The 19,461-nt window shown below is 38.2% G+C and overlaps 1 protein-coding gene across 4 annotated transcripts in view; it reads right to left on the reverse strand.

The window, feature by feature from the left end:
- Nucleotides 1-19,461, reverse strand: part of LOC116286089 (uncharacterized) — a 41,444-nt gene that overhangs the window by 10,792 nt on the left and 11,191 nt on the right. For 2 of the 4 annotated variants that reach the window (XM_031692467.2, XM_072952195.1), the window contains 3 exons: nucleotides 3,437-3,544; nucleotides 938-1,168; nucleotides 241-447 (listed from right to left, as the gene is read on the reverse strand). In XM_031692467.2, coding sequence (XP_031548327.2) covers nucleotides 241-447; nucleotides 938-1,168; nucleotides 3,437-3,520 — 522 coding nt within the window. In that variant the 5' untranslated portion in view covers nucleotides 3,521-3,544. Of the gene's footprint in view, nucleotides 1-240; nucleotides 448-937; nucleotides 1,169-3,436; nucleotides 3,545-10,084; nucleotides 10,402-13,507; nucleotides 13,607-16,468; nucleotides 16,529-19,461 lie in introns of those variants that run through there. The other 2 variants (XM_072952194.1, XM_072952196.1) reach the window with 2 other exon arrangements.

Consider the following 19,461-nt stretch of genomic DNA (forward strand, 5'->3'; position numbering starts at 1 on the left):
GTTTAACAATGTATGAAAAATGATTTCATACTGAAGAAAGAAGTTCAAAGTGTTGCCAAGAATAATTAAAACAAACAGGTTAACGCTTCAAGGCACTGCTAACTAACCTAATTGAGTACACAGCTAAAGCCTGGATGCTGTCTGTCACTTGGTTAAGGAGATTTTGCAACAACTAAAATAACAGCCTAAGGACACACAGCATCAATGCTTAAGTGCAGAATGTGGGCAGACTGGTTATACCTGAGCAAGATAGCCGTGCTCATTAGCATTGAAGTGCCAGTGAGGGGCCCGGAGGCCATTGCTTTTTATTCTCAGGGTCCCCAGAGTCATCTGTGACCTCTGTCTGTTCAAGCTGCTGCCAAAGGCCTCTTCTTCAATGCTGACATAGTCTTTGACGTTGTTCCTGTACCGGGCCCACTGGATTGCACCACCAGGGAACTCAAACACCTGCAAAATCATAAGCAAACCATCAGCACTGGAGGCCACCTCCTGAGGAACATGAGGCCACCATGGCCTACAGAGTAAGAGGGAGGCACGAGAGAAACGGCAACAGTGGTGGGGTGAATACTGGAGTCTCAAAAAGGAGGAGGAACTTGGTCTGCAAGACTCACAGTAGGACATGCAGTGCTGTCAGCCCATTAGACATAAAAATGAACACCTATCCTGGCAAGAGAATAGAAGGCTTTCCACTTGTCCATCTGCACATCTCCTCTCCAGCGAAACATAGAACTATCTACTAAAGGAATACTCTTCCTGGAGCCAACATCAACCCAATGTTCCCCCTTCTCAATGCCTCACCTCCCTTCATCCTGATGGCCCACAGCTGCTTCCTTCCAGTAAAGAGAGAATCAGGCTTAGTAAACAAGCAATAGAAACTTTGTTTTGAAATCACCATTTAGAATAGAGGATTCTTTTTCCCAATATGAGCAATCCATACCTTGGACTTAGGTAAATGATTAAGAAACTGGAATTTTGGATCAACCGCCTTTTGCACCACAGGAATCGTTGCTGTCTGCAGGGCTTCCAATCCTAAATGAACTTCTGAACGGGGCTGAGAGTGGTTAACATAAACCAAGGAGAGAATCAGTACTCCTACTGCTGTGGTAATGGTGCAGGCCAAGAGACACACCAGGAAAATTCTCATCAGTGACCACTGTCTCTTCATTTCCTAGGAGAAATTATGAAGCCATTATTCTCTACTCATGATGCATTAGAAACATTGCCTCCTTTCTCAATTTGATTTATTTTCTCTTTTTATTTAAAAAAATGCATTTGTGGGATAAATATACTAAGTAAAATAAGACATGTGTAAATAAATATACACACACATGCACTCACTGTATGGTCAGGCTGCATAAGATGGCTGCTCTCACGCTCTCTGTACATCCCCTGCCCCACCTGCCTCACCCTTACCTTATGCACATGATCACCTCCCCTTCCTAAGCAGAAAGTCTAATCAGTAACTATCTGCATGACTGGCCCAACCCCTGGCTAAGGATTGTTCCAGCCATCAGACCAGAACAGCTCCAATATGTTCAGTTATCAACAGACAAGAGTGGCCCCAGCAACGGTTGCTAAACCAAAGAGCTGTGGGGGCGCGCGTTTCAACAGTTCCCTCTCCCTGCTCCCAACTGCGGCAACCAAGGAGCCTTTCTAATGTCCTGCCCCCTATAACTGATAGCCTCCTCCTCCCTGGTTAGGGAAGACTGCCATCGTGTCCTGCCTGCCCTCAGCCGTACGCGGTGGGGTGGCACCCCAGAACTATGCCTCTGACTTCTAAGATTCCCTGTCCCTTAAATCATTGACACCTCTGTCCCTGACTCTGGGTTCTTTCTTCCATCTAGTGGCTGAGCAACCGCAAGGACTGCAGGACTGTAGGGCACAGCCCAATACTCACACACACCCCATATGCCTACAGCTGACATCAAAATAAACAAGGATAAAAATAAACAAACATTTTTGGTTCCAGAATGTACAAATGCATTTCATGTACAGGTACATGCATGGGAATCAGAACATCAGTAATCAACGGGCCTGACAGGTCTCTCTCTATCCCTCCCCTTTCATTGAAATAGCTTCATTAAATTCCCTTCCTTCCCTATACTACCTATGTAAGCTACTAACCCATCTACCAAGTCACAACATTTCCACATATTTCTGTTACTATTTCCTGGTTTCACATCACAGATACACACTAAAAACAACAGTATTATTTCTCTGAGTTACAATCCACATTACTGCAAGCTGCCAAGAAAATACACACCCTAACCTTTGGAACAACCTGCCCTCATTTCTCTGACCACTACAGTGATACTCATAAGCAATGACGTCAAGGACTCCTTTTCCACTGCCCTCTGAGTCCCTGGCCTTTCTCTCTGAGTAAGTTTGTCTTTGATCACTAATAAATCCAACACAGACACTCCCACTTTAACAGTCTTGAATGTTTAAAAGAACACAAATAACAAGTGTTGCAAGGATGTGGAGAAAAGGGAACCCTTGCACACTGTTGGTGGGAATGTAAATTGGTGCAGCCACTGTAGAAAACAGGATGGAGGTTTCTCAAAAAAGTAAAAATAGAACTACCATATGATCCAGCAATTCCACTCCTGGGTACACATCCAAAAAAAAAATCCCCACTAATTTGAAAAGATAGATGCCCCTCAATGTTCATAGCAGTGTTATTTACAACTGCCAAGAAATGGAAGCAAACTACATGTCCATTAACAGACAAAAGGATAAAAAAAAAAGATGTGGGGGGGGTGTATACACACACACACAAACACACAAAGGACTTGGAGGGCACTATGCTAAGTGAAATAAGTCATACAGAGAAAGACAAATACTGTCTGATGTCACTTACACGTGGAATCTGAAACATACAACAAACTAATAAATAAAATTTTAAAAGACTCACAAATTTAGGGAACAAACTAGTAGTTGCCAGTGAGTTGGGGGCAATGTATGGGTTGGGGAGTGGGAGGTACAAACTACTGGGTGTAAGACAGGCCACAAGGATATATCGTACACCATATGGGGAATACAGCCAATGTTTTGTAATAACTGTAAATGGAGTATAACCTTTAAAAATTGTATGAAAAATTAAAAATTAGAATAATTCTTAAATGGTATATTTTGAATGGCATAATCACTCATCAACATGTTTAGTTTAACATTGCATGAGGGTATTATATTGAAAAATAAATAACGCATTAATGCCCTGAGCCACAATTCATAGACAATTGGGCCATTAAACAGCTAAAGGAGTGAAGGGTTTATGAGAGAGAAGGCAAGTGGGGAAACACTCAGAGCAGGAGATTCTGCTCTGACGAGGGTCACCTGAAGAGAGCTGGTCCAGAGAGCAGCTCTTTCCTGAGCTCTGCATCCATGTTTCTGGGGGAACTGATCTCAAGATGAGAACCCCCATTTACATTCTTACCATTCGGGAGGTGGCATTCATCTTCCCTGCAGACACAGCATTCTGCTTTGCATCTTCATGCATTTCAAATGCTAAGTTGTCCATTGGCAAAGAGGGGCAAGCAATTCACTGAAAGTGAAAAAGTGGGGAGGGATGTAGCTTTAGCAGAAGGAGAGATCCCTGAGAGAAGAATGACACTTCTCAAACAAGGGAGTACTTATATAGAGCTGCAAGTTAAGGAAAGGAAATAAGGAAGCTGTTTCTTAAGCAATAATCTTGATTTTAAAAAAAAAAACACCCTAGAAAGAACTGCCAAATTAGAGGCCAATAAAACATTCATTTTGGTCTCCAGCTCCTTGCTCACTGATGACACATACACAGATAATAACAACAATACCTAATATTTATTTCCTTCCCTAAGTACAAGGTACTATACTAAGTGCTTTACATACATTGTGTGATTTAATTCCTACAGCAATCCTGTCAGGTACTGGGACAATTACTCTCATTTTGTAGCTTAAGAAACTGAGCCATGAAGCGGCGTGATACCTGCCCCGAATCACACAACTAGTTTTAGTGTTGGAGCAAAGCACTTTATCAAAAGATTCTTCCATAACGTTGGTTCTCTGCAGTTTGACAGTGGGTGCATAGTCTAGCACGATCTTTTGTCACCCAAATCAGTCCTCATTTTTCTGTGTGGTTTACTGGATAATTTTGTTACCTGAAAGTTAAATCTTCATTTAGAATTCATTTTGCATCATCTTTCCTGGGGATGGGTTGCGACCTGAGTCATCTAAAACCTACCACTATCATCCACAAAGCAGCCATCCACCCTTCTTTCCTTTCTATCTTCCATCCTTTATTTCTTCAGCAAACATGGCTGAATGCCTACACTCTTCCAAGCTGTATACCACTCTGCACATTAAGAAATCTTTTATTAGCTTATAATCCTGTAGGAAAAACAGAAAAGAAAACAGTTCCCCCCAACCCCTAAATGTGCTGTGTTATGATAGAAGCATGTCCAAGGTCTTGTGAGGACAGAGAAGAGAGTAATTGTGTCTGAGATGGGAAGAAAAGGCAAGACCACTCTGAAACTGTAATTCTGAGCTCAGCCTTTGTGTCCCAACACGGCTTCACTCCGTAGGCACACTTACTTGCATTCTACTTCACATTTCTGGCTTGTCTACAAGTAGTTTAGTAACAGACCATGTAGCAAAAACACAGACCCTATCTGGGTCAGGCAGCTCAGGCTCTGACAAGCCTGCACCTTAATCTATGCTCCAGTGATGGGGAGCTGACTTTGTGGCTTTCCTACCATTATCTCATCACGTCTAAGACGCACCAGTTACTCACATCAATTTAGCCTTTTCCCGCAAAGACCTAGAATGCAAATGTATGGCATTGACTTCTGAGGTCATAAAATATTGAAAGTAATTGTCTTCCTGTGGGGCCGACAAGGTCATTTCCTCATCTTGTTATCAGAGAACCATAAAACATATTTTTCATGTTAAATTTTCCTCCTGTATTTGTTAGCTGGAATGAATTCTACATTTTAACATCTATAAAAATGGGGTGTGTTTTACAACAAGTGGTCCCTAAGATGCAATGACAATATAATATGCCACTTCCCTTTGACCTTATCAGCAAATGATACTCTATGAATCTTCAAAGCAAGTTTTACAGAATTTTGTGTTTTGTTGCTCTTCTTTCTTGGAAGTATGAAGTCACATCCCTCTGTCCCCTGCCTTACTTGGGAGCTACTTTCAACAGTTATTTAAATGACAAGACAAGCAAATCATCCACTACACGACACAAAGACTCACTTTAGCACTCAAAGAATGCTGCAGCTGGACGAGGTCCTTCTGACCCTTGCATGTAAGAGAACAGAGGCCCAGAGAGGCTAAGTATTTTTCTCAAAGTAACTCAGTGAGTCACTGGCAGAGCCAAAACCAATGTCCTGTTCTCTCACTTTCAGCCAGAGCTTTTTCTACAACTTCTATTTATTGTACAAAAACCTCATGCCTTTGTTAATAGTTCAAGGTGAAGTGAAGCAGGACAGCTGAAGGCAAGAATATTATCAAAATCATTTAAAAATATGTGAATATAATTCCATGATATAACCCGGAGATCACCCGCCCCCCCCGCCGCCTGCCCCCATGGGTGGTATGCCAGCCATTCACATAGCCCTCTGAAGGGAGTAGTTTCCATCAGACCAGAAATATTTGGGAAGCTGGGAAGAAAATAAGCAGAACTGTAAACTGAACCAGATTCTACAAATAGCAGCCAAATCACGAAGCAGGTGCCAGACTTACAGAGAGAGAAGGACATTGGTGACCCCGTTTAGATCTCTTTGCAACACAACTAATCACACATTTGATAATCACTTTTAAACAAGACTGAGGGTGGGCAGGGATAAATTGGAGCTTGGGATTTGTAGGTACTAAGTACGTGTAAAAGAGATAAACAGCAAAGCCCTACAGTAGAGCACAGGGAACTCTATTCAATACCTCGTGATAGCCTATAAATGAAAAGGAATATGGAAAGGAAAGTATATGTATGTATGTATAACTGAATCACTATGCTGTACACCAGAAATTAACACAGCATTGTAAATCGATTCAATTAAAAAAAAAAAAAAACAAGAACCATATATTTACACCTTGTGCCCAAAGACAAACAAGGGTTCATGCCTCAGAACTGGAAAGAATGCCTAACAAATTCATGCCCAATACTTTCATTTTCATCTCAAAATGTTTAAGCTCCAATCATAAATATAAACACCTGAAAATATTTCCTGAGGTTCAGTTTTCCTGTCAAATGTACTTGCTCAATTCAAACATAATTAGGAGACATTTGTATTCGTCAGGGGCCATGTTATACCCAAAATATTTAACCACCCTTAGGGCACAGGCACCAAGCAGTCAGAACAGAAGAAGTTACTTGGTGTGGCCACACCAGTATATACGAGATGAATATTGGTCCTGCCAATGGCTATAACCAGGGCACAAGTTGATAGTATAGTGGTTAAGACTGAAAATTTTGGAGCCAGACCACCAAGATTTGAATCCTAATTCTGCCACTTATTAACTGTGTGACCCGTGACAAATTATTTAATCTCCCTGTGCCTCGAATTCTTCATTTATACAATGGGCCTAATAATGTTCCCCTCATACAGGTATGAGATGATTGAATTAGATAATATAAGTAAAGCACCTAGCAGCACCTGCACATAGTAAAATGCCCAATTAATGCTAGCCTTTTCCTTTCTTAATAAGCACAAGTAGACGTGCTATTTTAATATTACCCATATTTTAATATGGTAGAAGAACCTATGAATTCATAAACCACCTATTACCCCTCCTAGGAATTCACAGTACTACATCCTCACCTATTACCTTGAATGCTGTATGGAATTGTCCTTACTTTAGAAATTAGAAAATCAGAATAAAAAGACCTGCTTCTATTAAGATAGTAGAATTATAACTAAGACATTGCCATGACCGTGAACTCCGATCTGGACCATATCTAAGTACTACAGAGCTGTGGCAGTGTATTGCTTATCTTTTAACCCTTTCATCTTCTTCTAACTCACCCTCTCACCATTTAACATCATTTAAACCATGGTCACTTTAGTCTCCGAAGTGGGCAGTGCTAGGGGGATATCTTACCTATGTAAGATATTCATTAGATATCCACCAAAAAACTCTACTTTTTAATGAAGGAAACAGAAAATCATTAGATTACCACAGCTGCAGGCAAGACGCTTTGGTGAGCACTGAAATTACTGGTTGAAAGCTGGAAACAGAATATATGCATATTCTTAAAGTATCTCTCCCAAATATTTGATAATTTCAAAGGGAGAAACTGTGATTTTATAGTGGAGAATCCTGGCAAACGCCACTCTGGCCAAGTGATCAAGGTTACTATCACCCATAATACATACTGGCAGCACGTACCCTGCCGTGAACTGATGCACAAAAACGGGCAGACCGCCTCCTGTCTATGATTCCTTCTAAATAACGTATATCCCCAATCTAATCGTGAGAAAAAAAAATCAAACAAACCCAAACTGAGTGACGTTTTACAAAATTACTGACAGTAATTACTGACTCTTCGAAATTGACAAGGACGCAAAAAGCAAAGACAAGAACTGTCACAGATGAGGAGATGAGGAAACTCAACCACTAAATGGACTGGATCCTGGAACAGAAACCAGTGAAATCTCAATAAGGTCAGTGGTTTAGTTAACAGTATTATGCCAGATTTGGAAAATTGTACTTTGGTTATGTTATATGTTAATATAAGAACCTGGGAGAAAAGTATTCAAGGAATGTCTTTGCAACTCTAAGTTCTAAAATGTAAAATTCTCTCACTATAAAAAGCAAAATGAAAGAAAAAGAAAGAAAAGGAAAGGGAAAAGAAATGAAACGAAATGAAACTGGGAAGGATGAATGGATGAAGGGGAGAAAAAGAAAAAGACAATTTTTTAAAATATCCTTCACCTCTCTTTCTTAGGCACATGACTAATTTATATTTCCCAGCATCTGAAACAGTTAACGAGTGTCCGTGTGTCTGAGTTTTAGTCAATGATATATGGGCAGAAATGCTGTGTGCCATTTCCAAGCTAAGACGTTTTAAAAAGAGGGTAAGCCTCTGTCACTCCTGCTCCTCCTTTCACCAGCCAGTTGCAGTGATGCCCTGGGGGGAATGAGAGAAACTCTAAGAGGGAAGGAGCCAAATCCCTGATTTACTATGAAGAGGAAACGCACTTGCCAACCAAGAACACTCATCTCAAGCTCTTGCTTGGGCAGCCTATTTTTTTCACCACAAATGAAAACAAACAAATGTATACCCTCTTTAGCCCTTACTTCCACTAAAAGTATACTGCCAGGTTTATTCTTTGAATGCTTATCTGCATCACAAGGACTAGGAGCATATTAATAAATCTGACAAGTGCTAAGAGCAGCTGATTACAGTATCTATCAAAGGGATAAACTGAATACATACTAAGATATAACTTTTCATTAAATGACTTGAGTTTATTTTCCTGGAACACATCCAATCACACACACACACAAATATTTTCTTAGAAAAACTGAGCCAACTAGATTCTTCCTTTATGCCATGCTGCTAGGGGAAATAACAGTGCTTTTATGTTCAATAAGAATATTTCCCCAGCCTTCCCCATCTCTAAGTTATCTGCCTTCTATAATGATTCAGGTGATAAGATGATAAGACAATGTTGGGCAATTCTTTCTGATTACTTCCTTTAAAATGTTTACCTGTAACAAGATTGATCAATGGTCTTATTATGCAAATGTCTCTTATCTGTTGCTCAATTGTCAGACGACCAGACACTGGAGACAGATACCAAAATCATAGAAGATATAGACCCTTGTCTCAAAGACTCACAATGATTCATAGCAGCTAACAAATGCACACAGAAAATTAAACAAGAAAAAACACTATGTTTTATATGGTTCCCTAATAAAAAGATGAGGAAATCACCTTACTGGCCCCACAGGTAAAACAAATTATTTTAGGTATTTTGTCACCTCAAAATCAATTCCATACCTTTCAATTTCAGATATTTGTGGGAAAAGGCTCAAGACATGTTCCCATGGCTCCCAAAGCCCACCGTCACCCATTCCAGAATGTTCTCAGGAAGAACTCTAACATGACAGGTGTTATGTGAGTAGAGCTTCTAAAATAAGTGTCAGAGAAGGGAAGAGGAGCTGGGAAAGGGCTCTGAACTTGCGAAGAAAATGAAAATATTCTATTCATGCAGCTCTACATAACAGTCTGACCTTGGGCTAGCTCCTTGACCTTGCTAGGTTGGCTTTCCTCATGTGTATAAGATTAAGGCTAGATTAAACGATGCTTAAGACTGTCTAGCTCTACCCACTTGAATTGGAGATATAATTATTTTGAGAAATAACATTAAACTGCTAGATTCCCAACACTCCCATTTTTTTCAAGATCCCATTCTCATAATAAATCAAGATATTCAACACCCCAGCTACTTGTTCCCCAAAATAAGCAATTCATGTGTAATTTACAGTGCCAATCCGGCAGCGTATTAGAAGAGAATGCTTTTGAGTGGTGATGTGAACAACAAAATCAGCTGATTCCAACTACAGAAAAATGTCTGTTACAGCTCACGTGCATTCATTCAGCAAATATTGGCTGAATGCTCACTATGTGTCAGGCGCTGTTCTAAGCATTCAGGATATATCAACAAACTAAGTAGACAACAATTCCCTGCCCAATGTGCAGCTTACATTCTATTAGAAGTCAGGACAAATAAACCAATAAATAAAAAGTGGTAACATACATACTACATTTAGAAATGGTAAGTGCTATGGGAAAAGAATAAGCAGGGGTGGGCAGAAAATGTTGGATGAGAGGGGGCAAGTTTAATAAAGTGATTCCAATAGGTCTTGTCTGCAGTTTGGTAAAATTTCCTAGAAAATGAAGTTTTATGCTAGTCTCCACTCTATTGGTGACAAGCCATGTGCCCAAAGACAAGTAATATACATTCTTCGTCTTTCTTACTCTTCAGATAAGTGGATGAAGTCATAAGCCCTTTCCAACAACGTATCTCAGAAGGTTATGGTAAAAATTCAATGAGCTATAGAAGAAAGTGCTTCAGTAAACTTTTAAACTCACCATAAAATTAAAGGGATTAGTAGTTGCCTGTCTTTCCTCTTCAGAGAGAAATTAATATACATCTAGGTTTTTCACATTCCTGCCTTCAAATTTTCACCTCTCCTATCTGCTTTCTATCCACTCCAGAGAGAGGTGTTAAGATCCATTCTTTAAATAAATTTAAGAGAGGTTTTGGGTAACCCTTCTGAAAGATGATCAGTTCTCTCAAAGCCAGGTTATTTCTCAGACATTTCATACTTCATACTTCATTTGACTGCTCCACACACCTAGAATAGTCTCTTCCTCTGACACCATCTCCTGAACTTGCATCCCACAGACTGCAATTTTTTAATAGACAAAAGCAAAAACTCAGGGTTAAGAATGAAGCAACCAAGTAAATCACTATATACAAGGATCAGTCCATGGACATGAAAAAACCATGAAAGAAAAACTAACAGATCAACCGATAATGCACCAAGCACTTGTACTATACAAGCAGTGTGCTGAGGGGCTGAATGGAATACCAGAAAACATAACCCATGCTTCTAACCCTCAAGAAAAAAGCTGATATTCATTTTCATAGCAGCTGACCCAGGGGAAAACAAACACATCCAAAAAACCTCTGGATCATTCCAAGCCTTGCCCACTAATGACCCAAGTATATAATGTGAGACCACAGGTAATGAAGGCAGCATCTCTGAGGCAATCATCCATGTTTGGGGAAAGTTGTTTTAAACAACGTCAGTGTATATTTGCTGACAAACACTGACACTGACTGGCTGTCACCATGGTGGCACATTCTCACCTCTTTTGCATTCTTAGTCTGAACTAACACAGTCGGCAAACTTTGATTCTTTTTTTTATTAATTTGCAAAGCTTTGAAATAAAAAGTAATAAATTATTTCTTTAAAAACGGCAAGGCTTCAATAGCTACAATTTCATCTCCTGTCTTTTTTTTCTATTTAAGTATAGTTCTTTCACAATGTTTCAAAGTGATTTAATTATACACATATATATACATATATACTTCTTCAGATTACTTTCCACTTTCATTATAGGTTATTATAAGATAGTGAATATAGTTCCCTGTGCTATACAGTAGGTCCTTGTTGTTTATATTTTATATATAGAAATGTGTATCTATTAAACCCAAATCCCTAATTTACCACTTTCCCCCTGGTAACCACAGGTTTGTTTTCTATGTTAGTCCATCTATATTGTATAAATACGCTCATTTGTACCTGTTTTTAGATTCCACATATAAGTGATATCATATATTTGTCTTTGTCTGACTTACTTCATTTAGTGTGATAATCTCTAGGTCCATCTATGTTGCTGCAAATGATATTATTTCATTTTTTATGGCTGAGTAATATTGAATTGTCTGTGTGTGAGACACACACACACACACAGACACACACACATCTTCTTTATCCATTCATCTGTTGATGAACATTCAGATTGCTCCTATGTCTTGGCTATTGTAAATAGTGCTATGAACATTGGGGTGCATGTATCTTTTTCAAACAGAGTTTTCATCTTTTCCAGATACATGCTTAGGAATGGGACTGCTGAATCATATGGTAACTCTATTTTTAGTTTTTTAAGAAATCTCTATACTGTTTTCCATAGTGGCTACACCAATTTACATTCCCATCAATAGTGTAGGGGGGTTCCTTTTTCTCCATATCCTCTCCAGCATTTATTTATAGACTTTTTGATGAAGATCATTCTGACTGGTGAGGTGATATCTCACTGTAGTTTTGATTTGCATTTCTCTAATAATTAGTGAAGTTGTCTATTTAAGTTTTCTGCCCATTTTTTCATTGGGTTGTTTTTTTTTTTTAATATTGAGCTGTATGAGCTATTTGTATATTTTGGAAATTAACCCCTTATTGGTTGCATCCTTTGCAAATGTTTTCTCCCATTCTGTAGGTTGTCTTTTCATTTTGTTTATGGTTTCCGTTGCTATGCAAAAGTTTTTAAGTTTAATTAGGTTCCATTTGTTTATCTTTGCTCTTGTGTCCCTTACTCTAGAGGATGGATCAAAAAAAAAATTACTGTAATTTATGTCAAAGAGTGTTCTGCCTATATTCCCCTCTAGGAGTTTTATAGTATCTGGTCTTATATTTAGGTCTTTAATCCATTTTATTTTTGTATATGTTAAAGAATGTTCTAATTTCATTCTTTTACATGTAGCTGTCCAGTTTTCCCAGTATTACTTATTGAAGACACTGTCTTTTCTCCATTGTATGTTCTTGCCTCCTTTGTCATAGACTAATTGGCCATAAGTGCATGAGTTTATTTCTGAGTTTTCCATCCTGCTCCATTGAGCTATGGGTCTGTTTTTGTGCCAATACCATACTGTTTCACTGTAGCTTGTAGTATCATCTGGAGTCATAGAGCATGATTCTTCCACCTCCACTCTTCTTTCTCAAGATTGTTTTGGCTATTTGGAGCCTTTTGTTTTTCCATACAAATTTAAAAATTTTTGTTCTAGTTCTGTGAAAAATGCCATTGGTAATTTGACAGGGATTGCACTGAATCTGTAGATTGCCTTAGATAGTATGGATATTTTTAACAATATTGATTCTTCCAATCCAAGAACACAATATATCTTTGCATCTGTTTGTGTCATCTTCAATTTCTTTCATCAACATCTTACAGTTTACAGAGTACAGGTTTTTTGCTTCCTTAGACAGGTTCATTCCTAGGTATTTTATGCTTTTTGATATGATGGTAAATGGGATTGTTTTTTAAATTTCTTTTTCTGATAGTTCATTGTTAGTGTATAGAAACGCAACAGATTTCTGTATATTAATTTTGTATCCTGCAACTTTACTGAATTCCCTGATAACTCTAATAGTTTTCTGTAGTGTCTTTAGGATAGTCTATGTATGGTATCATGTCACTTGCAAACAGTAACAGTTTTATTGCTTCCTTTCCAATTTGGATTCCTTTTATTTATTTTTCTTCTCTGATTGCTGTGGCTAGGATTTCCAAAACTGTTGAATATAAGTAGCAAGAGTGGGCATCCTTGTTTTGTTCCTGATCTTAGAGGGAATGCTTTCACAGCTTTTCACTGTTGAGTTACGATGTTAGCTGTGAGCTTCTCATACACGTGTGGGCCTTTTAATGTCTCAAAACACAGGAAGTTCCTCTGAACATGGTTCACTGCTCCTTATACCCACTTGCCAGTGCTATTTCCTTGCTTCCACCTTTCTATACCCTAATACTCAAACTAGGTTAAGTCCTCCTATAATACATCCTCAGAACACCTGTGTTTCATTTGAAGTTCTCATTTCAGTTAAATGTAAAATTATTTGTAACATGAGTGCCTCCACTGCCAGATTATAGATTACATAGAGCAGAGACATCATCATTAAAGCTTAGCATAAGGCGTGGCACTTAACAGGCTTAAATGAGTAAATCATTGACTCTTACATGATCTTTACATCACCTCTCTTTCCCAAAACCATCACCAACTTGTGACCAATGCATCCAGGCTTCATCAGTCTCCCTTTATCTTAACCTTCTAGAATGCTGTTAAATAGGAGAAAAGCCAAATGGTCAATGAAATCACATACAGAATTTTCTTTAAAAAAAAAACCAAAAAAACAGGTATGGTACAGCAATATGACAAGGTAAATAAGAAATATCAATGTGAATTCGTGTAGACATTTCCATGTCTGTCCCTGCTAAAAACAGCACAGCAACAACTGTAGCAGCTGTGCTTTTACCCACCATCCACTCTTGCAGCTGGTGTCCAGACTTTGGCCTCTAATACAATTCCCTGCTGTAAGGAACAAGAACTCCCAGTTCCTTGGGAGGAGGGTGTGACTATGTTCTACTGCAGGGAAAAAATCAGGAGGTTCTGGAATATCCTGTTTCCCAAAAGCAATGATGTTTTCATGAATGTCAGAACAAAGGAGGCTTCCAAAGGACCCCACAAGCCAGACTGTGATAATTTGAGCTTCAAATAATAGTTTTATTGTGGTTAACTGTAATAAACCTGTGAAAGGTTCTAAGTTCATAATGATACTCAAAGGATAAAAAGTAATGTAAAGTGTTCATAATGGTAGTTGTAATATAAAAGGATAAACATAATAGAATGTATTCTATATTTTAATGAGTAGAAGAATATTAATATATAGGGACCTTGTTTCTTCTACTAATGATACATAAGATCCCTGTTATAAATTACAGATATGTTATTTCCACCTAGATATTACAGTAAACGTAGGGAAGAGAACAGTGAGTGAAATGAGTAATCCCGGGGAAAGCAGATACTGCGCCCAAACCAGGAACAACTGAAGTAAGCCAATGGTCACATATAGTAGCCAGAAGGAAGAGAGTGCAACAATTAATCATCGCCTGTGATTACACACACTAAGGAAAAGAAGGGTTCAAACTGTGTGTTCTAAAAGGAAGGATTAGCTAAACTTCCAGAGATAGTTATAGAGTCATTCCTCATTCCCTGAGAGAAAAAATTTCTAGATGGTCCTACTAATGATAATAAAATTAAGAAGTGCATATGTTTTTTAAAACATATGCCAACACACCAGGTCAATAAAATACAGTAACAGGACAATGGCTCAGGTATGGTTGTCCACGGGAAATTTAAAGATTGGATTATTTCTGATACAATGCCAAGTTTCAAAAGTTAAATCTCTGTGAAAGACAAGTACTTAAGGTCTCATGAGGTAGCAGGTAAAACTCATGATGTAACTGTTGAAAAAAAGGGGGGGGGGGACTCCCTCTAATGCTCCTATAAGCAGATCCAACATCTCAACCAACAATTAACTGTTAATATTCAGTTCCTGCAACATCACATGAAATTAATAAAGCCCTGGGTAATAATCAAAATATTACTAAAAGCCCAGGAAGTTATCAAAAGTAGTATACCAATAATCCTTGGAAAATACAGGATCTAATACAGAAATAATGATTTAAAGTCACAGTATTGATGTTTTAGGTTTACCATAATGCTAGAAATATTTTTTGAATCATTGTATTTATGTATTTTTTATCTCTTATTTAAAGTAGCCAAAAGAATCAGATATATGATTTGGAACTGCAGTTTAAATTACCTCAAGGAATGTAGTCAACTTGCAGTCATTTAAATAATTGAAAAAGTTAGGTTTTAAAATTGCGTATGTTTGCAAATTAATCATTTATTGTTAATGGTGTTCTTGTCCATGTTCAGAAGTCTCTGGGACAAAGGATCTATCAATAAGAATTGAAAATATTTGGAAAACTCCAGCCTTAGGCTGTAACTGAGTCTCCATAGGACTATAGGTATTCAATATAATATTCTGCCATGTACTTGGAGAATTACTTCTCAGTCTAGTATTCCAAGAACATTCCTCTAGAGCATGGGTCAACAAAATCCTCCTGTAAAGAGCCAGATGGTGAGTATTTTAGTCTTTGTGGTCCAAGAGGCAAAATCAAAGATATTACATAGGTACTTACATACCAAGAGAAAAAATAAATTTCCAGAAATATTTTATAAAATTCAAAATATGAGTACAATTTTTTTTGTAATACAAGTCTGATGAGAAAGATTGAATTCTTTCTGGGGAGACATCATCTTGCTTAATTGAGATTCAGAGTTAGCGCTCCTTATCATCAAAACCACTTACAAATGCTCATCTGTTCATACTGACCCATATGAGATTTTACATATTTCATCTCTGAAAACATCCTTTCACACAGTTACTGACAAATACTGATGCCAGTCCACAAGCATATTATTTTAGCTGAGCATATTCATCATTCGGAAAGCATGTAGAGAATTCTATTAGATTCTTCTCTTGATATTTGCCTTTTTTAAATACACTAATCACCTCCAATTGAAGGTGAAAGCTCTTCAACTGCATAATTAGATTTTTAAATGTGAAAATCTCCTTAGTACTTGCATGGAGGTCCAAAAAATGCTCCTAGTTTTAGCTTTAAAATATATACAGTGCAAATCTGTAGAGGAGTGGAGATCTTGCTTTGCATTTTAACATCTGAGAGCGTGGGAAGTTTGATATTACTTAAAATTCAAGCAACATTGGCTGTCATCAAACTGACTTTACCAAAATATAAGATATGCATATAATTGATGTTTTGCCTGGCAACTTTAGGTTGAATTCATTAAGAAACTTACGAAGTCTGCCTCAAAATCTAATTTCCAAAACCATTCAGTGTTCCATTATAGTGGAACACTGGTTCTGCTCATTAAAAAAAACCAAAAAATTCAATTTTAGCCCTAAAAATTTTTTAAATCACAATAAAATCACGTTACCACTGCTGTCATCAAACGGATATGCGGTAGGGCAAGAGAGAAGATTCAGCTTCTATTTCTGACAGTAATTCACAGAACTGGTAAAGGTTAAGTCCACAAGAACAAATGAAGCTCACCATTGACACTACTGGTTCAGCAACACGTGGTAGACTCAAGTATTTTCTGCAAAGCACCTGCTACTAAATAATTCCACAAATAATCTGTAAACATTACATTGTCACAAGATTTGTAAACTTGTACAGCTTAGTTTTTTTCTGCTTCACACATATTTTTATCACTGTAAGTTGTAATGCATCATAGCAGATTCCACTTCATGTTTACTGATTAATTTTTCTCAAATTCCTTGAAATATTCCCTTTTTAGTTTTAACATGCAGACTATTCATAGAGGCTAATTCTATTGTCACTTTAAACTTAGTGTTGACTTCTGGAATAAAAAACAGCTTAATGGTATCAGTAACATCTTTTGGACTCAAGAGCCAAGAAAAACCAAAGAAATTATGTGCCCTTATTTTTAACTATTACTGTTGCTCCCAATATCAACTCTTTGGTTAACTATTTTCCCCAAGAGGCTAATAGTCTTAAACAAATGTATTTTTCCTGGACACATTCCTTCAGTTGCTGCAATCAAGCAGAATTTAATTAACCCACTATAGTAACTAGTTTTCCTTATTTAGCTAACAAATGTGCCACTCAAAAATTACTGTCACTTCAGCCTTATTTTCATTTTTTATATTTTTTAAGAAATTCTGCTGTGATGATTAAACAATTTTTTTCTAATATGACTGTTGTTTTTCTAAGTTGAAAATATTGTGAGTGCCTAGTCCAGTAATGTCGAGAAAGATTAGTTATTTTTATGTCATAAAATATTCATCTTTTAAATTTTACTCAACCATTTACAAACATAAAAAACATTCTTAGCTTGTGGACTGTCCAAAAAACCAGCAACAGTTAAATTTGAATCATGAGTCATATTTGAATTATGACTCATATTTTGTCCATCCTTGCTGTAGAACAGAGTTTAATTTCTCCTCCCAAATTCAGGACCTAAGATCATCTAGAAAGGTGTGTGAAAAGAATCAGTCATCATTTACTGGCTTCTCTTCCAGGAAGGGTGGATCCTGCTTTATTCAAGGATAACTGTACCTACTGTTTGTAACCCAGTTCCTGCACGAGTGGTTGCTCACTTTCAGTCAGTGGTTTTGGGGAAACCTCTCAGCTTTCTCTAATTTTCACTCCTTAATTCAACTCTGGCAGCATTAAAAGCATTCCTACCTTGCCCCCTTTTTATTCGAGGTGGTTCTTGGACAAGATACTGTTCAAATTACTGAACCAAAGCCCTCATTTGGGTCATTCTTGACAAGTGAGGCCTTCCAACAGCCAGAAAGGCCTCTGCTTACATAGTTAATGCTCAGACTGGAGTTTTTCACTTGAATCAGAGACTATGAATCAGAATGTTATTTAAAAAAAAACTCTGTGCTATAAAAATCTAGACATTTCTGGAACTTGAAATGAGCTACACGACTCCAGCTCCTAGTTTTACAATTCAGAACTCCACAAAGATGACTCAGAGGGGAGCCCTTCTTCTAAGCCCACTGGGGATAGAGAACAGAGAATCCCTAGCATTCCAGCCATCCTGGCAGATCCTCCATTCTCCTCCTCACCCCTTACCTCTGTCCCTTACTCGCCCTTTCACAGCTAGGGGTTCTCCTTTGTGGCCACAGCCAGTCGAGGCCTGACATAGTAACCGGGACCCTCACATTTGACATTCCACGCTATACAGACTGAAACAAGGGAGAAAACACTAAGTCACGTGCAAACTAGGAAATGAACATTATAACATCTCCTGCAGAGGTACTTTGAAGGCATGGCCACTAGCTAGGAATCCGAAGCTATCGATCCATGAGATTAACGCAAGCAGGGTCTGGTAGTTCAAAATAGTGGTGTTATCAAAATATGTATTTCACCCTTTGTTGCCCCTTTATGCCTTTTCTCTGTTCCCACCTCACACCGTATCTTTCCTCCCAGACTTGAAATAAGTGTGTAGGGGAGGCTAAGGCCACTGGTTTAGTCCACTAGCCAAACCTGCTTTAATCATGTATGGGGATGAGGCCTTAAGTACAAGGGTACTTACCTTGAACCTCCACTCCCAGCTCAAGATGTCAAGTCTGTATCCTGCTGAAGACCCAACAAAGCCAAATATTTTTCTTTCAAAGGTCACCCCTTTGCAATGACAAACACATGTGCCTAGGCTCAAACACCCTTGTATTGTGTGATTGTGGGGAGGGTAAAGAGATGAGTACAAAAGTCATTAATGGTCTAATAGGATCCCTGGGCTGAAGCATGCTGACGAGAAGGAAGAGAACTGGGGTCCTAATCATAATGCCTACAGTCTTAAAGAATATATCTGGTTTACAGAATGGAGAGATGCTTCCTTCTCCACGGAACAAGATAGTTATACCTTTGTGTGAGAAGGGAGGGAAAGATAAGAGCATTTCTTAGCACATTCCAGCACAGTCTTCAAGAGTTATAACTGGAGAATGAATGCCAGGGGTTGAGCTCAAAGCCAGATTAAGGGGTAGTGAGCCAATCAGAAAGTTTCTTAATCTTGTTACTGCCAAAGTACACAGTGCCCTCTAGTGGGAAATTTTTTTAAACAGTCCTTCCTGACACTGACCTGTATCCGTTTCTACAAAATACCCATACAGAGGCAGCTAAATGGCAACAATTATAACTAGCTGAAATTCTGAAAACAACTACTGACATAATCGTATTTAACCAATATAGCTAGCGCTGGGCACCTCCCATGGTGAGGCGCTGTGCTAACTAAGCAAGCACTTAACCGGCATTCTTTCAATCCTTAACAGCGAGAGGCAGGCTCCATTAGCTCTGCTTTTCAAATTGAAACTTACAGCTGCAACCTGCCCAAGGCACCCCGACTAACAAGGGGGGAAAACAGGACATTTAAATTTTAAACCCTTGTTAAAAATCTGACTCAGAAAAACACACACAGGATGAGAACTACAGCAGAAAGTTGAGAAACGTTACACTTTGCTCGTTTTTAATAGAATATTGATTCTGCTTTAACTGGCAATAATGAAATAAATCTG

This window comes from Vicugna pacos, chromosome 30 (genome assembly GCF_048564905.1).
Source record: "Vicugna pacos chromosome 30, VicPac4, whole genome shotgun sequence".
Classification (NCBI taxonomy): Eukaryota; Metazoa; Chordata; class Mammalia; order Artiodactyla; family Camelidae; genus Vicugna; species Vicugna pacos.